Genomic DNA, 16,204 nt, shown 5'->3' on the forward strand with positions numbered 1-16,204 from the left:
GGACGGCGGTGGACCCCGAGGAGAAGACTTATCTTCGTGTATTGCTCCGGAGCATGCGTGAAGAATTGGAGGGGTTTCAGAGGGATACCGGCGGGAGTAGCGGCGGCGTTGGGGGCGACGGAGGCGGCGGCCGCGACGACGAAGGGCTGGGCGACGGCGGCGGCGAGGAGTGATTTTTTATGTATTTTTTTTTGTACTTTTAAATTTTTGTATTTTTTTAAATTAATGTACTTTTTTTTATAAATTGTTGTACTTTTTTATAAATTTTAATTTTATTATTCAATTTTCATGTATTTGTCTCGTAAATTAAATTCTGTATGCTGCTACGATTGTGAATTAAATTATATAATTGTTATTGGTGATGTGGATAGGCTATGAGAGGGCTATGGGAGGGCTATTGCATGTCCATTTGCATGTCCAGATGATGTGGCAGGAAGATTTTAGTGCAGATGATGTGACAGTGGGAAGGCTATGGGAGGGCTATTGCATGTCCAGAACCATTGGTTAAATTCATAAATCTGTGTGCCAAAACCCAAGAAGTCAAACAAATTTGAATTACTGCAGTGGAGGAGGAGTAGTAGTAGTAGGGCTGGCAATTTTCGACACGACACGATAATCTGACACGAATCCGCACGAAATTATTGGGTTGGGGTCAAGTCTTATTGGATCCGTGTCCTTATCGGGTTGACCCATTAAGAACTCGATAATTTCGGGTTGGGTTCAGGTCGGATGCGGGTCGGATACGGGTAACCCATTAAGAAATAATATTATTATTTTTATTATTATTTAAAAAAAATATATATTACTTTAATTTTTTAATTTCTTATAAATTAGGTTTAAATAGTATAAAACGAATTTTAATTGTGTAAATTAGGTTAAAAATTAAGGTTTAATCGTGTAATATTAGGTTTTAATCGTGTAATATCAGGTTCGGGTTGTTATCGTGTCATGTCAACCCATATTATATCTTGTCGATAACGGTTTCGTGTCGGGTGTGGGTCGTGTTCGGATTTGAAGGTAGCAGGTCGGGTTCGTGTTCGGATTTACAGTTTCCTTAACAGGTCGGGTTCAGGTTAGGCCTTATTAGGTTGGGTCATTATCAGGTTGACCCGATAACGACCCAATCTGCACGATTTGTCAGCCCTAAGTAGTAGTAGCAGCAGCATAAAAGTTCACTACACAAAATGAATTCACTCTCCAATAATAAAAACTCCTCTCAACTTCATAAACATTCTCCCCACTGCTTTAGTTTTTCATCCTTTCCTCGCTGTGAAGCATATAGAGAGCGAGTGGATTTCAAATCTTTAATATTGAATCGGTTGAATAATAACAAGAGACAGAGGTTTTCAAAATAGTGTTCTTCTTAGCTTGGCAGCTCACTTTTTTTTTACAGATCTGTGGCCTTGACCCCTCGCTTTCAGCTGAAAGAGAACTGGGGTTTTACTTTCTTGGCAGAGGATAAATAGGAATTCAAGATTCTCCTCCATCGCATACCAACTAGTTCAAAGATTTGATTTTTCTTTTTTCTTTTCGAACACAGTTTCTTACTTGACTCTGAATAGATATCTACAACGGAAGGGTTTTTTTCAATCAAGAAAACGATTTGCTAGCTGTACTTTTTCTTGCCCGCACATTTCTTGAAAAAATCTACCCGGCGGCAAAGTGAGGTTTCCTTATTTTCCATGAAAATTGATCCCAGTTCAGAAAAAATTGAAACTTGGTTTAGCCTTTTGGGATAGGAGTAATTTTGGTTGTTACAAAGATGATTCCTTTGTTCTTTCTGGTTGTGAGTGCGGAGGGTTTGATCGCATTCCTTTTAATGGTGAAGATTGGCCCGTTTAGGGAGCTTGTAATAAAGGGTTTAGATCAAGTGAAGACGAGAAGGGCTACAATTCTAACCATTGCTGGAACTATCCTTGCCATTTTGTTGTCTGATTTATATAGCATTCTCAAGATTCAGAACAAGGGCACCAAACATGGCACTATGACGCCAATGGATCAAGTTCTTTGGAGGACAAACTTGCTAGAGGCAACTCTTATGGGTATGGTTCTTTCATCCTTGGTTGCTTCATGGATCATGTTTTCTTGTTTTAGTTCTTAATTGATTCATGTATCCTTCCAATTCTGTATTGTTTCGTCGATGTCAATGTTAGTTGTATGATGTAGTGAAATGTAGTGGTTTTGTGGTTACTGAGGATGTCTAGAATTACTGTGTGAGAGCTCAATGCTACTAGTGAAAGACTGTGAGTAGATGATACTCACAAGTTTTGTAAATTCGTCGCTTAAAGTAGTGCAAAGAGTTGGAATAGGCAAAGAAGGGGAGGCAGTGAAATCATGTGGTGGAAAAGTGATAATCTTGCCTTCTTAGATTTTCACATTTTTTGCTTATCTTGTGAGGACTTATCACATGATTTCCAGTTTGTTTGTGTGATTTAGTGTTATACTCATTCTCTCTTAAACATGTAAACAACGAAGATCATATCCAACCGGCTTTGCATATGTAAGGGAGAGGGGAAAGATGAGATAGAAAGTGTCATTTTCATCTAAATTATAATATTTGCTCATGGATAGCAGTGTGTGATTTTACTAAATAAGAAGTGTTATGAGATGATTGTAAATATTTGTAACTAATGGTAAAGGAATGGACTCCCTTATTCCGTTGGCTCGCTGCAATGCAATAATACTGTCTGAACATTGACTTATATGATCTCGCAGGCTTTTCTCTGTTCCTCGGCTTCTTGATTGATCGTATGCATCATTACATACAGAAATTGATAAAAGTGAGGAGCGACACCGGAGTTTCAAAGCAAGAAGTGGAGAATCTTGAGTTTTTTAGACCACCCCAAACTCCACGCTATCCCCAACGGGTCCTAGTCCACGTCATGGTCCCGCTGGACCCCGACGTATGACGAGAGACAAAAGGTTCATGCTGGACCACCCCGACGCACAACGGGAGACAAAAGGTCCCCACTGGACCCCGACGCATAACGGGAGATAAAAGGTCTCCGATGGACCCCGACGGTCCATGGTGTATCCCTTCGTGTAGCATGTCCAGGTGCATCGTGTCTTTTCAGCTCTCACTGGCTAGTGCACGAGTCAATAACCCCCGGCGGTTACAATCAAACCATCATGGCACACATAATGGTTGTTGACTCCATCAATGCCCTGCAGGTGGACTTGGCCTATAAATAGGCATGCATCCATTGCATTCAAAAACAGAACATACATAAGCATCTTGCATACACGCTATCTCCCTCTCTGCATAATCTTCCCCGTCGAAGCTCTGCCCCGCCTTACTCCCGTTCGTCGGAGCTCTGTTGCTAGCGGTGCTGCTACTTCAGAGACGAAGCCGTTTTATCTTTGGGGACGACACGCCAAACCGAGAGCACTACCAGGGCGTATCTCGTCTTGCGGAAAGAGGACTCCTCGACTCGGCTTACCACTTTCCACAAGTTTTCTGTGTAATTTTGTTCAGTTATTTTTCGTGTAATTTCCTTGTTTTATTTTCCATTATAATTTCGCCCGGCAAGATTTGTATATCTCAAATTTTCCAACAAGTTTTCAGTGTTGCTAGACTATAATTTTGCTCAAATTTCCACCATTGTTCATTTGAGTTTTCACATTGAATCTAAGCCAAATAGAACTATTCTTCATCTGTAGTCTATGCATGAAGAAGCTATAAATATTTCAAATGACCAATAATCAATTGTTCATAACTCAAATTATTTTCCTAGTACGCCTTAATAGTCATATTTTGAAGAATTAAATATACTCCACTCTATAAACTGGAGTGAATGCAATAACAATAAGTGAAGTAGAGATCTAATCAAAATCAAATTAATTCAGTAAAAAACTCTTAATGATGGTAGTCGTGAGAGATGTAGAGAGATTGGTTAGGCATTTTGAATGTAAGAAGAGATATTTTTCATGTGTGTTTTGATACGCAAAATATTTGAATCTCGTAGAATACACCCATAAATGAGTATTGAGACTACATTTCAACTAGGAACTCTACACTTATTAAATATTCTAGGAAGTCTACAGGAATCAATGTGGATGACCATTTATATTTTCCTTTTTCCAAAACTCCCTCTCAAAATGAGCAACAGTTTCTTGAGATATTTGATTTATAAATTGACATTTATAAGAATAAAAGTTGTTATAAGATTCGTCATTCCCTGACCTTCTTTACAAAGACAAAACAAAAACGCCGTCTGTGGGAATCGAACCCACGACCACGTGGTTAAAAGCCACGCGCTCTACCAGCTGAGCTAAGACGGCTTTATGCTTAATAGTTCACAATAAATAATATTAATAGGTCTTACCAGATAATATTCGCACTATACAAATATTAAACAATTATTTTGTCTGTTTCATGTTTTAGTCTAACTGAAATTAAATATTTGCTGGTTCTTGTATCGTTTTGCATTGTTAATATTTTGTGTACTTTATTTTACGGATATTATCTGGTAACACGAAACAGACAAAGTGGAGTACTAAATTGAGGCACTAATTCGTCAGTCGTGCTATGCAGTGGAGTTGTACTAGTATTTATTTTTGGGTTATGTTACTCGTATTACAATTTGAGTCATTTTTAGTTTGACAACATTATTAACATATTTAATCATTCATGTCTTATTCTATCTCTTACTTTATTTATTTTTAATTATTTATTTTATTCTCTCCTACTTTATTTTCTCATCACTTATCTTTTTTCACACTTATATTTTATTTTCTTTCTACTTAATTTACTAAAAGCATCATTCCTTAACCCGTGTCCCAAAGAAACACTTTAACTATAGACGAATGGGAAGAGTATAAGAAATCAAAATCAAATTCCGTTGATGTTACAAAAGTTCTTCAGTGACTAATTGTACGGTAATGATAATCAATAGTGTATTTATGTGAAAACAAGAAGGTATAATTGTCCCCACAAGTTTTATAATCTAGAGTAAAGGCCAAAACTGGTCCTGAACATATGCTCATTTTACGATTTTGGTCATATACTTTATCTTTTGAATTTTTGCATCCTGAACATTTCAGCTCGGATCACAATTTGTCCTATACTAACAATTCTGTCAATTTTAAACGGTTTTAACAGTCTCATTCGGGTTAAAACAGTTTAAAAATCGGATTAAAACAGTTTAAAAATTGACAGAATTGTTAGTATAAGACCAATTGTGATTCGAGTTGAAATGTTCAGGATGTAAAAATTCAAAAGATAAAGTATAGGACTAAAATCATAAAATGTACATATGTTCAGGACGAGTTTGACCTTTACTCTATAATTTATAATCCAAATTCATATTCTTTAGTCTCTTTTATTTACACTTGTATAATCCATAGCTCATTTATCCATATTTTCTCAATACACTCAATGGTAAAGAAAAGGACAGAGTCATGACTAATTCAATGATAAAGAAAAGGATAGAGTACATAACTAATTCAATGTAGAGCGTGATAAACAAAAAGTAGCAAAAAATAAAAAGAGAGTTTACGTTCATCAATGTCTAATCAGACTCTGCCCGCTTTTCTTACCAAAAAAAAAAGAGAGTGAGTCGACTCTCACCTCCTATTGATGGCTATGCTACATGCTCCAACACGACATTATGCAATTATTTATCGCAATCTAAAGCTCCAACACGACATTATGTAATTATTTATCGCAATCTAAAATTCAAAATTTTGGATATATCTTTAATAATAACACAACGGACATAAATGATGAAAATAGTCAATTCCTTATAGGAAGCTTTACTTGATCATACAGCACACAGTATGAGATTCCTTAACAAGATTAGATTCAACAACTTCCCATTGAGCAGAGTCCTTTACTACTAGAGTCATCTTCACAGTTGCATTAATAATACCCTCCTCCTACGCTAAACATAATTAAGTAATTTAAATAATGTGTTTTTGTACAAAAGATAAAGCCAACTTCATTGTCAATTGACAGATGTTGGTTATTTGAGATTCCTCACACGTCTACCTATATGTATATATATTGAATTACAACTCACACACCCCACACTATAACAAGGTTTTTATTTGATTGAATATCATAAGATCATTATGCAACAAATGACCAACTGAACATCTAAAGGTTCGAATATATATGATTTATATCTCGTTCAAGCCAAACTTTCACCAACAAAAACCTGAAACTACAATAGATAACTAATTACCATGGAAGTTGTAGAAACACAAAAAAATGAAAACCTTGCTTATGGCTCACCAACAATTGATACGGCCACTCATAAAAGAATCCAAAATGGGCTTGCTGCACTCAGGCTTCACGCTTCGACTCCAATTCCAGAAGTATTTTTTTTCTTGGACCCTGAAACATTAGTGGCAGAACTTGAGATATGGCCAGACAAACTCTAGGGACAAAAAATCTAACAATGCAAAGAACAGAAGCCTCAATGGAAGTATAACAAAACAGTGCGGTAAAAAAATAGCCTCTCATATCTTGACCACAAAAGGTAATCAAGGACAACTGGAAAATGAAGGATCAGAAAATGTACATGAAGTGGCCCTCAAGAGACATTTTTACCTTTTGAAATGAATTTTTATACTGTCAAATGTCTATGGCTTCCAAGCTCTACAAAGTTATTTGGCTTTTCCTTTCGTTATAGTATTTGACTAGAGCTCGAATAGCTGTGATTCTTACTTCAGCAAAGATGACCAGACAATTATTATATCATTGTTAAGGAAAACAACCCCGCACCATTTAAGGAACCCTCCTCTTAATCTCTCTCATTTATATAGTTATGGCAGCAACACAAGAAAACACAATCAAACTAATATTGGACATACTTAACAAGCAATATGGGACTCTAAGGTGGAAATAAGGAAGTGCTAATTAATAAGAAAAGCTTAATAGGAAATAATCACCATCGGAATTCCCATAGCTTTAAGATCATCATCACTCATGTGTACTAGTGCTGCCATATCGACCTGTGAAATAAGAGCAAATAACTAATTGATCAAACCAAAAACAGGACTGATAACTAAAAAGAAACAGAAATAAAATAATCATACTTCTTCAGCCTGAAATGTAATCGAATATTTATCGAGACCCAGAGACTGCAGGAAACTTTCCACAGAATTGACCTGCATATAGAATACACAATTATACTTTTCCATCCTGAAGGATAATACTCATGCCAAGTTACAAGAAGACGCTAAGTGGCATGCATCTCTCACACCCTCAGACAGTCAATGGATAAGATGATAGTGTTTTACCTTCTGCTGAACCTTTTTCTTTGATACAGAGCTAGAAACCTTTACTTCTTGTGCAGAGGCTTGAGATATGACACTCTTCCTAGGTGGTTTACTGGATTCGATTGCAGGCTTTGGCCGCACAGCTGGAGGCTTGTACTCAACAGGACGAGAATAGAGCGCACCAGAGAGCTTCTCACGTAGATCCCTTCCACCTCCAGGTCCTCGCACACTTTGTGAAGCTTGATCAATACTCTTTCTTTGGAGCTTCAGGCGAAGATCTCTGGCACCAACCTTTCGACCTTTACAGGCCATGGATAAAAACCAGAGACATATCAGCCAAAGCAACACAGCACTACCAAGATTTAATGAGGCTTTTGTTGTGATTTGCACACAAGGCTTTCACACACTCAAGAAGATCACACACACACTCACTGTTGTATGAGATCACACAATGCAGAAACACACACACTCACACTTTGAGTATTGAAGATGATAATCTTGGAGAGAAACTGGAAAACTCTTTATTGATTAAAACTACTACTACATACACGGTTTATGAGCTATTTAAAGCTCTACAATCAAGTAGCAACTGCTACTAACTAACTTCAACAAGGATCAAGAAAACAAGAAGAATAACCGCTACATCTCAGCTAACTAACTGCTGCTCCAACGGCTAGTTTCTCTAGGTTGCTTCTTCCTTCTCGGCTCAAGACCGAACTCCTTCTTCCTTCTCGGCTCAAGACCGAACTCCCTTCTCGGCTCAAGACCGAACTCCCTTATCGGCTCAAGACCGAACTCCCTTCTCGGCTCAAGACCGAACTCCCTTCTCGGCTCACAACCGAACTCCCTTCTCGGCTAGTTCCAGCTCAAAGCCGAGCTTCCTTCTTCTGCCTTCTTCTTCTCGGCTAGTTCCAGCTCAAAGCCGAGCTTAGCGAACTCTGCCTTCTTCTTCCAACTGAAATGAGCACTCCATTATTACAATTCTCCACCTGAGGGCTCATCTCAGTTCTTGCACAAACATTGATCAACTTCTTGCAATGATCAAACTTGTCTCTACCTAGAGACTTTGTTAGCATGTCAGCCGGATTGTGCAAGGTGTTAATCTTAATCACCTTCACTCTCCCCTTCTCAATCTCGTCTCTAATAAAATGCAACTTTATGTCTATGTGCTTGCTCCTTTCATGAAAACCCGGATGTTTAGCCAAGCACATAGCTGAGCTGCTGTCACAATGAATCACCATTGTCTTTTGGTCAAAACCAAAGTCAGAAATCACTCCCTGAATCCAAAAGCTCTCCTGTACAGCTGCAGTGAGAGATATATACTCTGATTCTGTTGTTGAGAGAGCAACAACACTTTGCAATCCTGATTTCCAGCTGATTACAGTTCCAAACATGGTGAAAAGATAACATGTTTGGGACTTTCTGTTGTCCAGGTTTGCAGCATAGTCTGCATCACAATAGCCCTGCACAACCTCCTCAGATTCACCTTCCCAGCCATTGAAGACAATTCCCCAGCCACTGGTTGACTTCATGTATCTCAATATCCACTTAAGAGCATTCCAATGCTCCTTCCCCGGGTCAGCCATGTATCTGCTAGTCACTGAGATAGCATGTGCCAGATCTGGTCTGGTACAGATCATAGTATACATAACACTTCCAACCACACTAGCATAAGGAATAGACTCCATCTCCTCAGCCTCTTGCTTAGATTTAGGGGCCTGCTCCTTTGAAAGCTTAAAACTCTGGGACAGAGGAGTTGATGCAGCTTTTGCATTTTCCATTTTGAATCTCTGCAAAACTTTCTCAATATAGTCAGTTTGAAGCATCCACAGCTTCTTGCAGCCTCTGTCTCTCTGAATGTGTATGCCTAGGATCTTCCTTGACTCTCCTAGATCCTTCATTTCAAAGCTAGACTTCAAATCCTCCTTGACTTGCTGAATTTCTGTCATAGAAGGTCCTGCAAGTAGCATATCATCCACATAGAGCAATAGATAGGCAATAGGTGTTTTGCCCTTCCTCTTGATGTAGATGCAATCATCAAACTCTGATCTAATGAAGCCAATCTTCTTCATTTGTGCATCAAACTTCTTGTTCCACTGTCTAGGACTTTGCTTAAGACCATAAAGACTCTTTTGTAGCAAGCACACCTTGCTTTCTTCACCACTCTTCACATAGCCCTCTGGCTGATCCATGAAGATAGTCTCCTCTAGGTCTCCATTTAGGAAGGCAGTCTTCACATCAAGCTGCTGCAACTCCCAATCTAGCTGATTCACCACAGCCAACAAAATCCTAATAGAAGTGTGCTTAACAACCGGAGCAAACACCTCATTGAAGTCAACTCCTTCTTGCTGTGTAAATCCCCTTGCCACCAGCCTTGCTTTGAACCTGATTCTGTCTTTATCAGTGGTCTCTACCTTCTTTTTAAACAACCACTTGCAACTGATCAGCTTCCTCTCCTTTCCATCTGTATTCAGCTTGGATTTGTCCACCAAAATCCAGGTTTTGTTCTTGAGTAAAGACTCTATTTCTTCATTCATGGCCTCTATCCATCTCTCTCTGTCTTTGCTTCTCATGGCCTCTTTATAGGTGAGAGGATCAGCAATATCAATACTCTCAGCAGCACACAGTGCATAATAGACCATATCTGCAAATTTCTCAAGAGGCTTTGCATTTCTCCTTCCCCTATCTCTTGCAATCTGGTACTCTCTGGTAGGATCTGCTGTGGGCTCATCATTTCTTCTACCTTGAGCTGGAGCACCATCACCCTCTGGATCAGGTTCATTTTCTGAGTCAGTGACTCCACCTGCTCCTAGGCCAACTCCCATAGGCTCCACCTTGAAGAAATCACTCTCAACTTCACTGGAGTCACTGGAGTCCAGCTTATCTTTCAAGTAGGGCATCTGATCCTCCAAGAACACCACATCCCTACTCACCACCACCTTCTGCCTACCAGGCTCAATACACCAGAGCCTATACCCCTTAACACCCCTCTGATATCCCAGCAAGATACATTTCAGAGCCCTAGCTTCAAGCTTACTTTGCCTAGCATGAGCATAGGCTGCACACCCAAACACCTTGTATTTTGAGTAGTCACTATGAGCTCCATACCACATGTAATCAGGAGTTTCAGATTTCAGGGCAGTAGATGGGCATTTATTGATGAGATAGGCTGCTGTATACACCGCCTCTCCCCAGAACCTGCTGCTCAAACCAGAACCAAGAAGCAGGCACCTCACCCTCTCTAGGATAGTCCTATTCATCCTCTCCACAACACCATTTTGCTGGGGATTACCAGGAACAGTACGGTGCCTCTTCATACCCTTCTCTTTGCAAAATATATCAAATTCAGCAGACAAGAATTCCAAGCCATTGTCAGTTCTTAAACATTTAACACTCCTTCCTTTCTCTAGCTCCACCTCCTTACACCATATCTTGAACTTAGTGAGTGTTTCAGATTTTTCCTTAAGAATATATACCCACAACTTCCTTGTATAGTCATCAATGATAGCTAGATAATACTTTCCTCCACCAATTGAACACACCGGTGAAGGCCCCCAAAGGTCACTATGTATGTAGTCTAAAGGGGCAGTAGAAGAGTGAATACCTGTAGGATAGGGTGCCTTCTTTGCTTTTCCAAGTATACACTGCTCACAGGGGTCCATCTTGTTGAAATCTCCAGAGATCAGGCCCTTCTTGATGAGTTCTTTCAAACTTCCTTCTGCTGGATGGCCCAGCCTCTTGTGCCATAGCATTAGGGAATCATCTGACACAGCATTGCTTTCTCCATCAACAGCCTTAGCCTTCAAATAATAGAGAATATGCTCTCTGTCAGCCTCCATCATCACTGCATCTCCAGATTTCACAAACAATTTTCCTTGACTCATTAATATAGTGAACCCCCTCTGCTCCAGCATTCCCAATGAGATGAGGTTCCTCTTCACTTCTGGAATATACCTCACCCCAGTCAGGATCTTCACAGAGCCATCTTGTAGGCTTAGCTTCACCTTCCCTATCCCTTTTATCTGACAAGTATGATTATTTCCAAGAACAACCGTACCCGATGCTTCTTGAAGATCATGAAACCAGCTTCTATTGGGGCACATATGGAAGCTGCACCCCGAGTCCATTATCCACCTGTGACTGACCCCACTGTCACTAATATTCATAAGTTGAGCCGGGGGATCAGCACTCTCCACACAATCAGATTGGTTGTGTCCCTCAGAGGCCATCTTTCTCTTCCATGCATGACAATCTTTCTTCAAATGTCCAGGTTTCTTGCACCAATAGCAAGCTCTGGTTTCCTTCTGAGCATCAGAACTTGAGGGTTTAGGGCCCTCAAACTTCTTCTTGAAGTTCTGCTTCTTGAACTTCTTCACATTCAAGGCCTCTGCAGCTTGAACATTGGAGTTTGCAGAGCCTCTGTTGGCTGTCTTCTGGAGTTCTTTGGCCATCAAGGCTGAATAGACTTCTGCATAGGTGATAGGTTTATCTCTTCCATAGATAATTGCATCACTTAACTGGTCATACGAGCTAGGCAAGGCATTCAATGTGAGAATGGCCTTATCCTCATCTGAAATCTTGACATCAACAGATCTCAGGTCATCAATGATCTTGTTGAACTCCTCTAGCTGCTCAATGATGGACCTATCTCCAGAAAAACTATAGGCATACAGCCTCTTCTTGAGATACAGCCGGTTAGCCAAGGATTTGGCCAAGTAAACTTCATCCAACTTGTCCAAGATCTCCACCGCAGTCTTGGCTTCTTGAACATCCCTCAAGACCTTATCTCCAAGGCACAGAATCACTGCAGAATGTGCCTTGAGCTGCATCTCCTCCATCTTTGCCTGAGCTTTATCATCAAGCACTGGAGCCTTTCCTTTCTCCTCTGGTTTTGTAAGAACTGCGGCCAAGCCTTGTTGAATCAAAACCGCCTTCATCTTCATCTTCCACAGGCTATAATCATTCTTGCCTGTGAACTTTTCTGCATCAAGCCTTGCTGCCATCTCTGAAACCGTTTGATCCTCTGCAAATCAGCTTCAATATCCCTTCCCACAGACGGCGCCACTTGTTGTGATTTGCACACAAGGCTTTCACACACTCAAGAAGATCACACACACACTCACTGTTGTATGAGATCACACAATGCAGAAACACACACACTCACACTTTGAGTATTGAAGATGATAATCTTGGAGAGAAACTGGAAAACTCTTTATTGATTAAAACTACTACTACATACACGGTTTATGAGCTATTTAAAGCTCTACAATCAAGTAGCAACTGCTACTAACTAACTTCAACAAGGATCAAGAAAACAAGAAGAATAACCGCTACATCTCAGCTAACTAACTGCTGCTCCAACGGCTAGTTTCTCTAGGTTGCTTCTTCCTTCTCGGCTCAAGACCGAACTCCTTCTTCCTTCTCGGCTCAAGACCGAACTCCCTTCTCGGCTCAAGACCGAACTCCCTTATCGGCTCAAGACCGAACTCCCTTCTCGGCTCAAGACCGAACTCCCTTCTCGGCTCACAACCGAACTCCCTTCTCGGCTAGTTCCAGCTCAAAGCCGAGCTTCCTTCTTCTGCCTTCTTCTTCTCGGCTAGTTCCAGCTCAAAGCCGAGCTTACCGAACTCTGCCTTCTTCTTCCAACTGAAATGAGCACTCCATTATTACAGCTTTAATTAGAAAAAATATCCATACTTGAGACTAGGGGTTCATTATCCTCATAAAGGTCATGTGCCCATTTGTCATCATCTTCTCTTTGTCTGCATGAAATAATGGAATTTGCTAAATAAGGGGCCTCATTTGCTCCAGGAAAGGAAAAACAATGATCTTCTAGATACTTCTTCCACAAGAAAAGTTGCCCTGCTTCATTCCAATTAAACAGACATTTCACACTTAATCTTACAACATATTATCTGCACCTCACGAGTTAAATGTCCTCTACAAGAAACAGACTATTCTATCCAAAACCACCCAACCTCAACTCATAATTTACCAGGAACACAAGGAAGTTTGGCATCTGAACTTATAAAAAACTAGAAACAACGTAGCTTTTATGCACAAACCTATCGAATTCTCCCAAATTAGTGCATAACATTTTCCAAAATCTAAATAATTCATAGCCACTAATCATAAAGTTTCAAAGTACTTCTAATTGAAAGAAAAACAGCTGCGCTATTACTGCAAGTCACGAAACTTCCATCTGCTAAGAGGAAGAGTAATTGGAAGTTAACCTCTTGCCGAAGATAGGTCTGCGGCGGCCGGGACCAGCGGCGGAATTTCCATCAAGGCGATCCTTGGCCGACCTATGGCTATTAGCTTGAGCCTCAATTTGATCAGCGTACATTGTGCACTAAAATCGACAAATTTTTTTGCTCAAAAACCCTAAGCCCCAAATAGCCTAATCAAAAGGGAAAAGAGGGGGAATATGTTTTTGAGATTTTAGTGAAAAACTGAAAATGCATAAAATCTGATAGGCCAGGTGTCAGCCCTTTGGAATTAGATGCAGTATATTTATATAGGAGTATACCATTGTAATGTATAGATTTCAAATTAAAGGTATAATTTTTGCAACTATATAACAATGGATTGATTAAGATACCATGAGCATGCATTTCACTATTTGGTATAAATTCACTGCGATATTAATATTTCTATCTTTTCAAGGTAAATAATACAGTGGTATTTTTTTTATAAAAATTATTGAAATATGAGTACGGCTGTTATAAGATGCATTTATTTTTGGCAAAACACATCACCTTGTACTTTGATTGTTTATTTTAATAGATCCTTATATAATTTTTCCGTGTTAATAAGTCCTTATACTTTTATATTCGATATATTTCAATCCTTTTTAACGGAACCATTAACTTTTCTGTTATAAAATAACGCATCATATATTAATTATTTAAATATATTCCACCTAATATCCTAATTGGAAAATATCAACATAACATAAATATTACAAAAAGACAAAAACAAAAATAAAAATAAAACCTAAAAATTTCCAAAACTTTAAAAGAATTTCACGGATTTGGATTTATATCATTGGAACCAAATATTAAATTAATTAATATTCAAACTTCAATTAAATAACCTAAGCATATATCACTCTTTTTTTATATGAGTTCCAACTCTTATAATCAAACAACAAATTTCTTTGTTCCCCATTTTAGGTTTTATTTTAATTTTTTTTGTTTTTGTCATTTTTTTTATAAATAATTAATATATGATGTGTTATTTTATAACGGAAAAGTTAACAATTCCGTTAAATAAGGATTGGAATATATCGAATATAAAAGTACAAGGACTTACTAAAACGGAAAAATTGTACAATGATCTATTGAAATAAACAATCTAAGTACAAGGACTAAGGATTTGTTGTGCCTTTATTTTTAATGAAATTACAAACGAGGATTTTTTTTGTTAATCTATAGTAGTAATATGTAAAAATGGTTGAGTATAGTGTAGATTGTTACCAAAGTTTGTGTATGTTTCTATTCTCTCAAACAGAAACAAGTTTGTATATTTCTTCCATTCTGGAAGTGGAAGAGTGTAAAAAGTTGATACTTATTCTGAAAACACGATATCAGACATTTGGTTTCAATTTCATCCATCCCTCCATTATTTTGAAGTACTTAAAATTCGAGATTCAAATATTAAATTAATTAATATTCAAACTTCAATTAAATAACCTAAGCATATATCACTCTTTTTTTATATGAGTTCCAACTCTTATAATCAAACAACAAATTTCTTTGTTCCCCATTTTAGGTTTTATTTTAATTTTTTTTGTTTTTGTCATTTTTTTTATAAATAATTAATATATGATGTGTTATTTTATAACGGAAAAGTTAACAATTCCGTTAAATAAGGATTGGAATATATCGAATATAAAAGTTCAAGGACTTACTAAAACGGAAAAATTGTACAATGATCTATTGAAATAAACAATCTAAGTACAAGGACTAAGGATTTGTTGTGCCTTTATTTTTAATGAAATTACAAACGAGGATTTTTTTTGTTAATCTATAGTAGTAATATGTAAAAATGGTTGAGTATAGTGTAGATTGTTACCAAAGTTTGTGTATGTTTCTATTCTCTCAAACAGAAACAAGTTTGTATATTTCTTCCATTCTGGAAGTGGAAGAGTGTAAAAAGTTGATACTTATTCTGAAAACACGATATCAGACATTTGGTTTCAATTTCATCCATCCCTCCATTATTTTGAAGTACTTAAAATTCGAGATTCAAATATTAAATTAATTAATATTCAAACTTCAATTAAATAACCTAAGCATATATCACTCTTTTTTTATATGAGTTCCAACTCTTATAATCAAACAACAAATTTCTTTGTTCCCCATTTTAGGTTTTATTTTAATTTTTTTGTTTTTGTCATTTTTTTTATAAATAATTAATATATGATGTGTTATTTTATAACGGAAAAGTTAACAATTCCGTTAAATAAGGATTGGAATATATCGAATATAAAAGTACAAGGACTTACTAAAACGGAAAAATTGTACAATGATCTATTGAAATAAACAATCTAAGTACAAGGACTAAGGATTTGTTGTGCCTTTATTTTTAATGAAATTACAAACGAGGATTTTTTTTGTTAATCTATAGTAGTAATATGTAAAAATGGTTGAGTATAGTGTAGATTGTTACCAAAGTTTGTGTATGTTTCTATTCTCTCAAACAGAAACAAGTTTGTATATTTCTTCCATTCTGGAAGTGGAAGAGTGTAAAAAGTTGATACTTATTCTGAAAACACGATATCAGACATTTGGTTTCAATTTCATCCATCCCTCCATTATTTTGAAGTACTTAAAATTCGAGATTCAAATATTAAATTAATTAATATTCAAACTTCAATTAAATAACCTAAGCATATATCACTCTTTTTTTATATGAGTTCCAACTCTTATAATCAAACAACAAATTTCTTTGTTCCCCATTTTAGGTTTTATTTTAA

At 37.6% G+C, this 16,204-nt stretch overlaps 2 protein-coding genes and 1 non-coding gene across 4 annotated transcripts; 1 reads left to right on the forward strand and 2 right to left on the reverse strand.

Annotated features, from left to right (window-relative positions):
* Positions 1-1,209: 1,209 nt before the first annotated feature.
* LOC121796413 lies at positions 1,210-3,573 on the forward strand. Its single transcript, XM_042195283.1, has 2 exons — positions 1,210-2,042; positions 2,716-3,573. The coding sequence occupies exons 1-2, from the start codon at positions 1,763-1,765 to the stop codon at positions 2,907-2,909; spliced, it is 474 nt and encodes a 157-aa protein (XP_042051217.1). The 5' UTR covers positions 1,210-1,762; the 3' UTR covers positions 2,910-3,573.
* A 635-nt stretch (positions 3,574-4,208) lies between these two features.
* On the reverse strand, positions 4,209-4,281 carry TRNAK-UUU. Its single transcript has one exon. It is a non-coding gene; the product is annotated as a tRNA-Lys (tRNA).
* Positions 4,282-6,028: 1,747 nt separating this feature from the next.
* On the reverse strand, positions 6,029-13,699 carry LOC121796423 (ankyrin repeat and SAM domain-containing protein 6-like). 2 transcript variants are annotated; one of them, XR_006049756.1, is made up of 6 exons: positions 13,458-13,699; positions 7,246-7,523; positions 7,042-7,113; positions 6,895-6,957; positions 6,236-6,337; positions 6,029-6,164 (listed from the first exon to the last, which is right to left on the reverse strand). XR_006049756.1 is itself a non-coding variant. In XM_042195292.1 (5 exons), the coding sequence occupies exons 1-5, from the start codon at positions 13,507-13,509 to the stop codon at positions 6,287-6,289; spliced, it is 516 nt and encodes a 171-aa protein (XP_042051226.1). In that variant the 5' UTR covers positions 13,510-13,699; the 3' UTR covers positions 6,029-6,286. The 2 variants fall into 2 exon arrangements, 1 of the variants encoding a protein (XP_042051226.1); XM_042195292.1 differs by having other exon boundaries at positions 6,029-6,337.
* Positions 13,700-16,204: the final 2,505 nt, after the last annotated feature.

The sequence above is a fragment of the Salvia splendens genome, chromosome 1, assembly GCF_004379255.2.
Source record: "Salvia splendens isolate huo1 chromosome 1, SspV2, whole genome shotgun sequence".
NCBI lineage: Eukaryota > Viridiplantae > Streptophyta > Magnoliopsida > Lamiales > Lamiaceae > Salvia > Salvia splendens.

Bases quoted from the DNA above. Each gene is read 5' to 3' on its own strand.
- LOC121796413 (XM_042195283.1), top strand. From the start codon at position 1,763: ATGATTCCTTTGTTCTTTCTGGTTGTGAGTGCGGAGGGTTTGATCGCA. The intron at 2,043-2,715 runs GTATGGTTCTTT...ATGATCTCGCAG, and splicing joins GCTAGAGGCAACTCTTATGG to GCTTTTCTCTGTTCCTCGGC.
- LOC121796423 (XM_042195292.1), bottom strand. From the start codon at position 13,509: ATGGAAATTCCGCCGCTGGTCCCGGCCGCCGCAGACCTATCTTCGGCA. The intron at 7,524-13,457 runs GTTAACTTCCAA...TGGCCTGTAAAG, and splicing joins AGACCTATCTTCGGCAAGAG to GTCGAAAGGTTGGTGCCAGA. The intron at 6,338-6,894 runs GTGATTATTTCC...CTAATGTTTCAG, and splicing joins AAGCTATGGGAATTCCGATG to GGTCCAAGAAAAAAAATACT.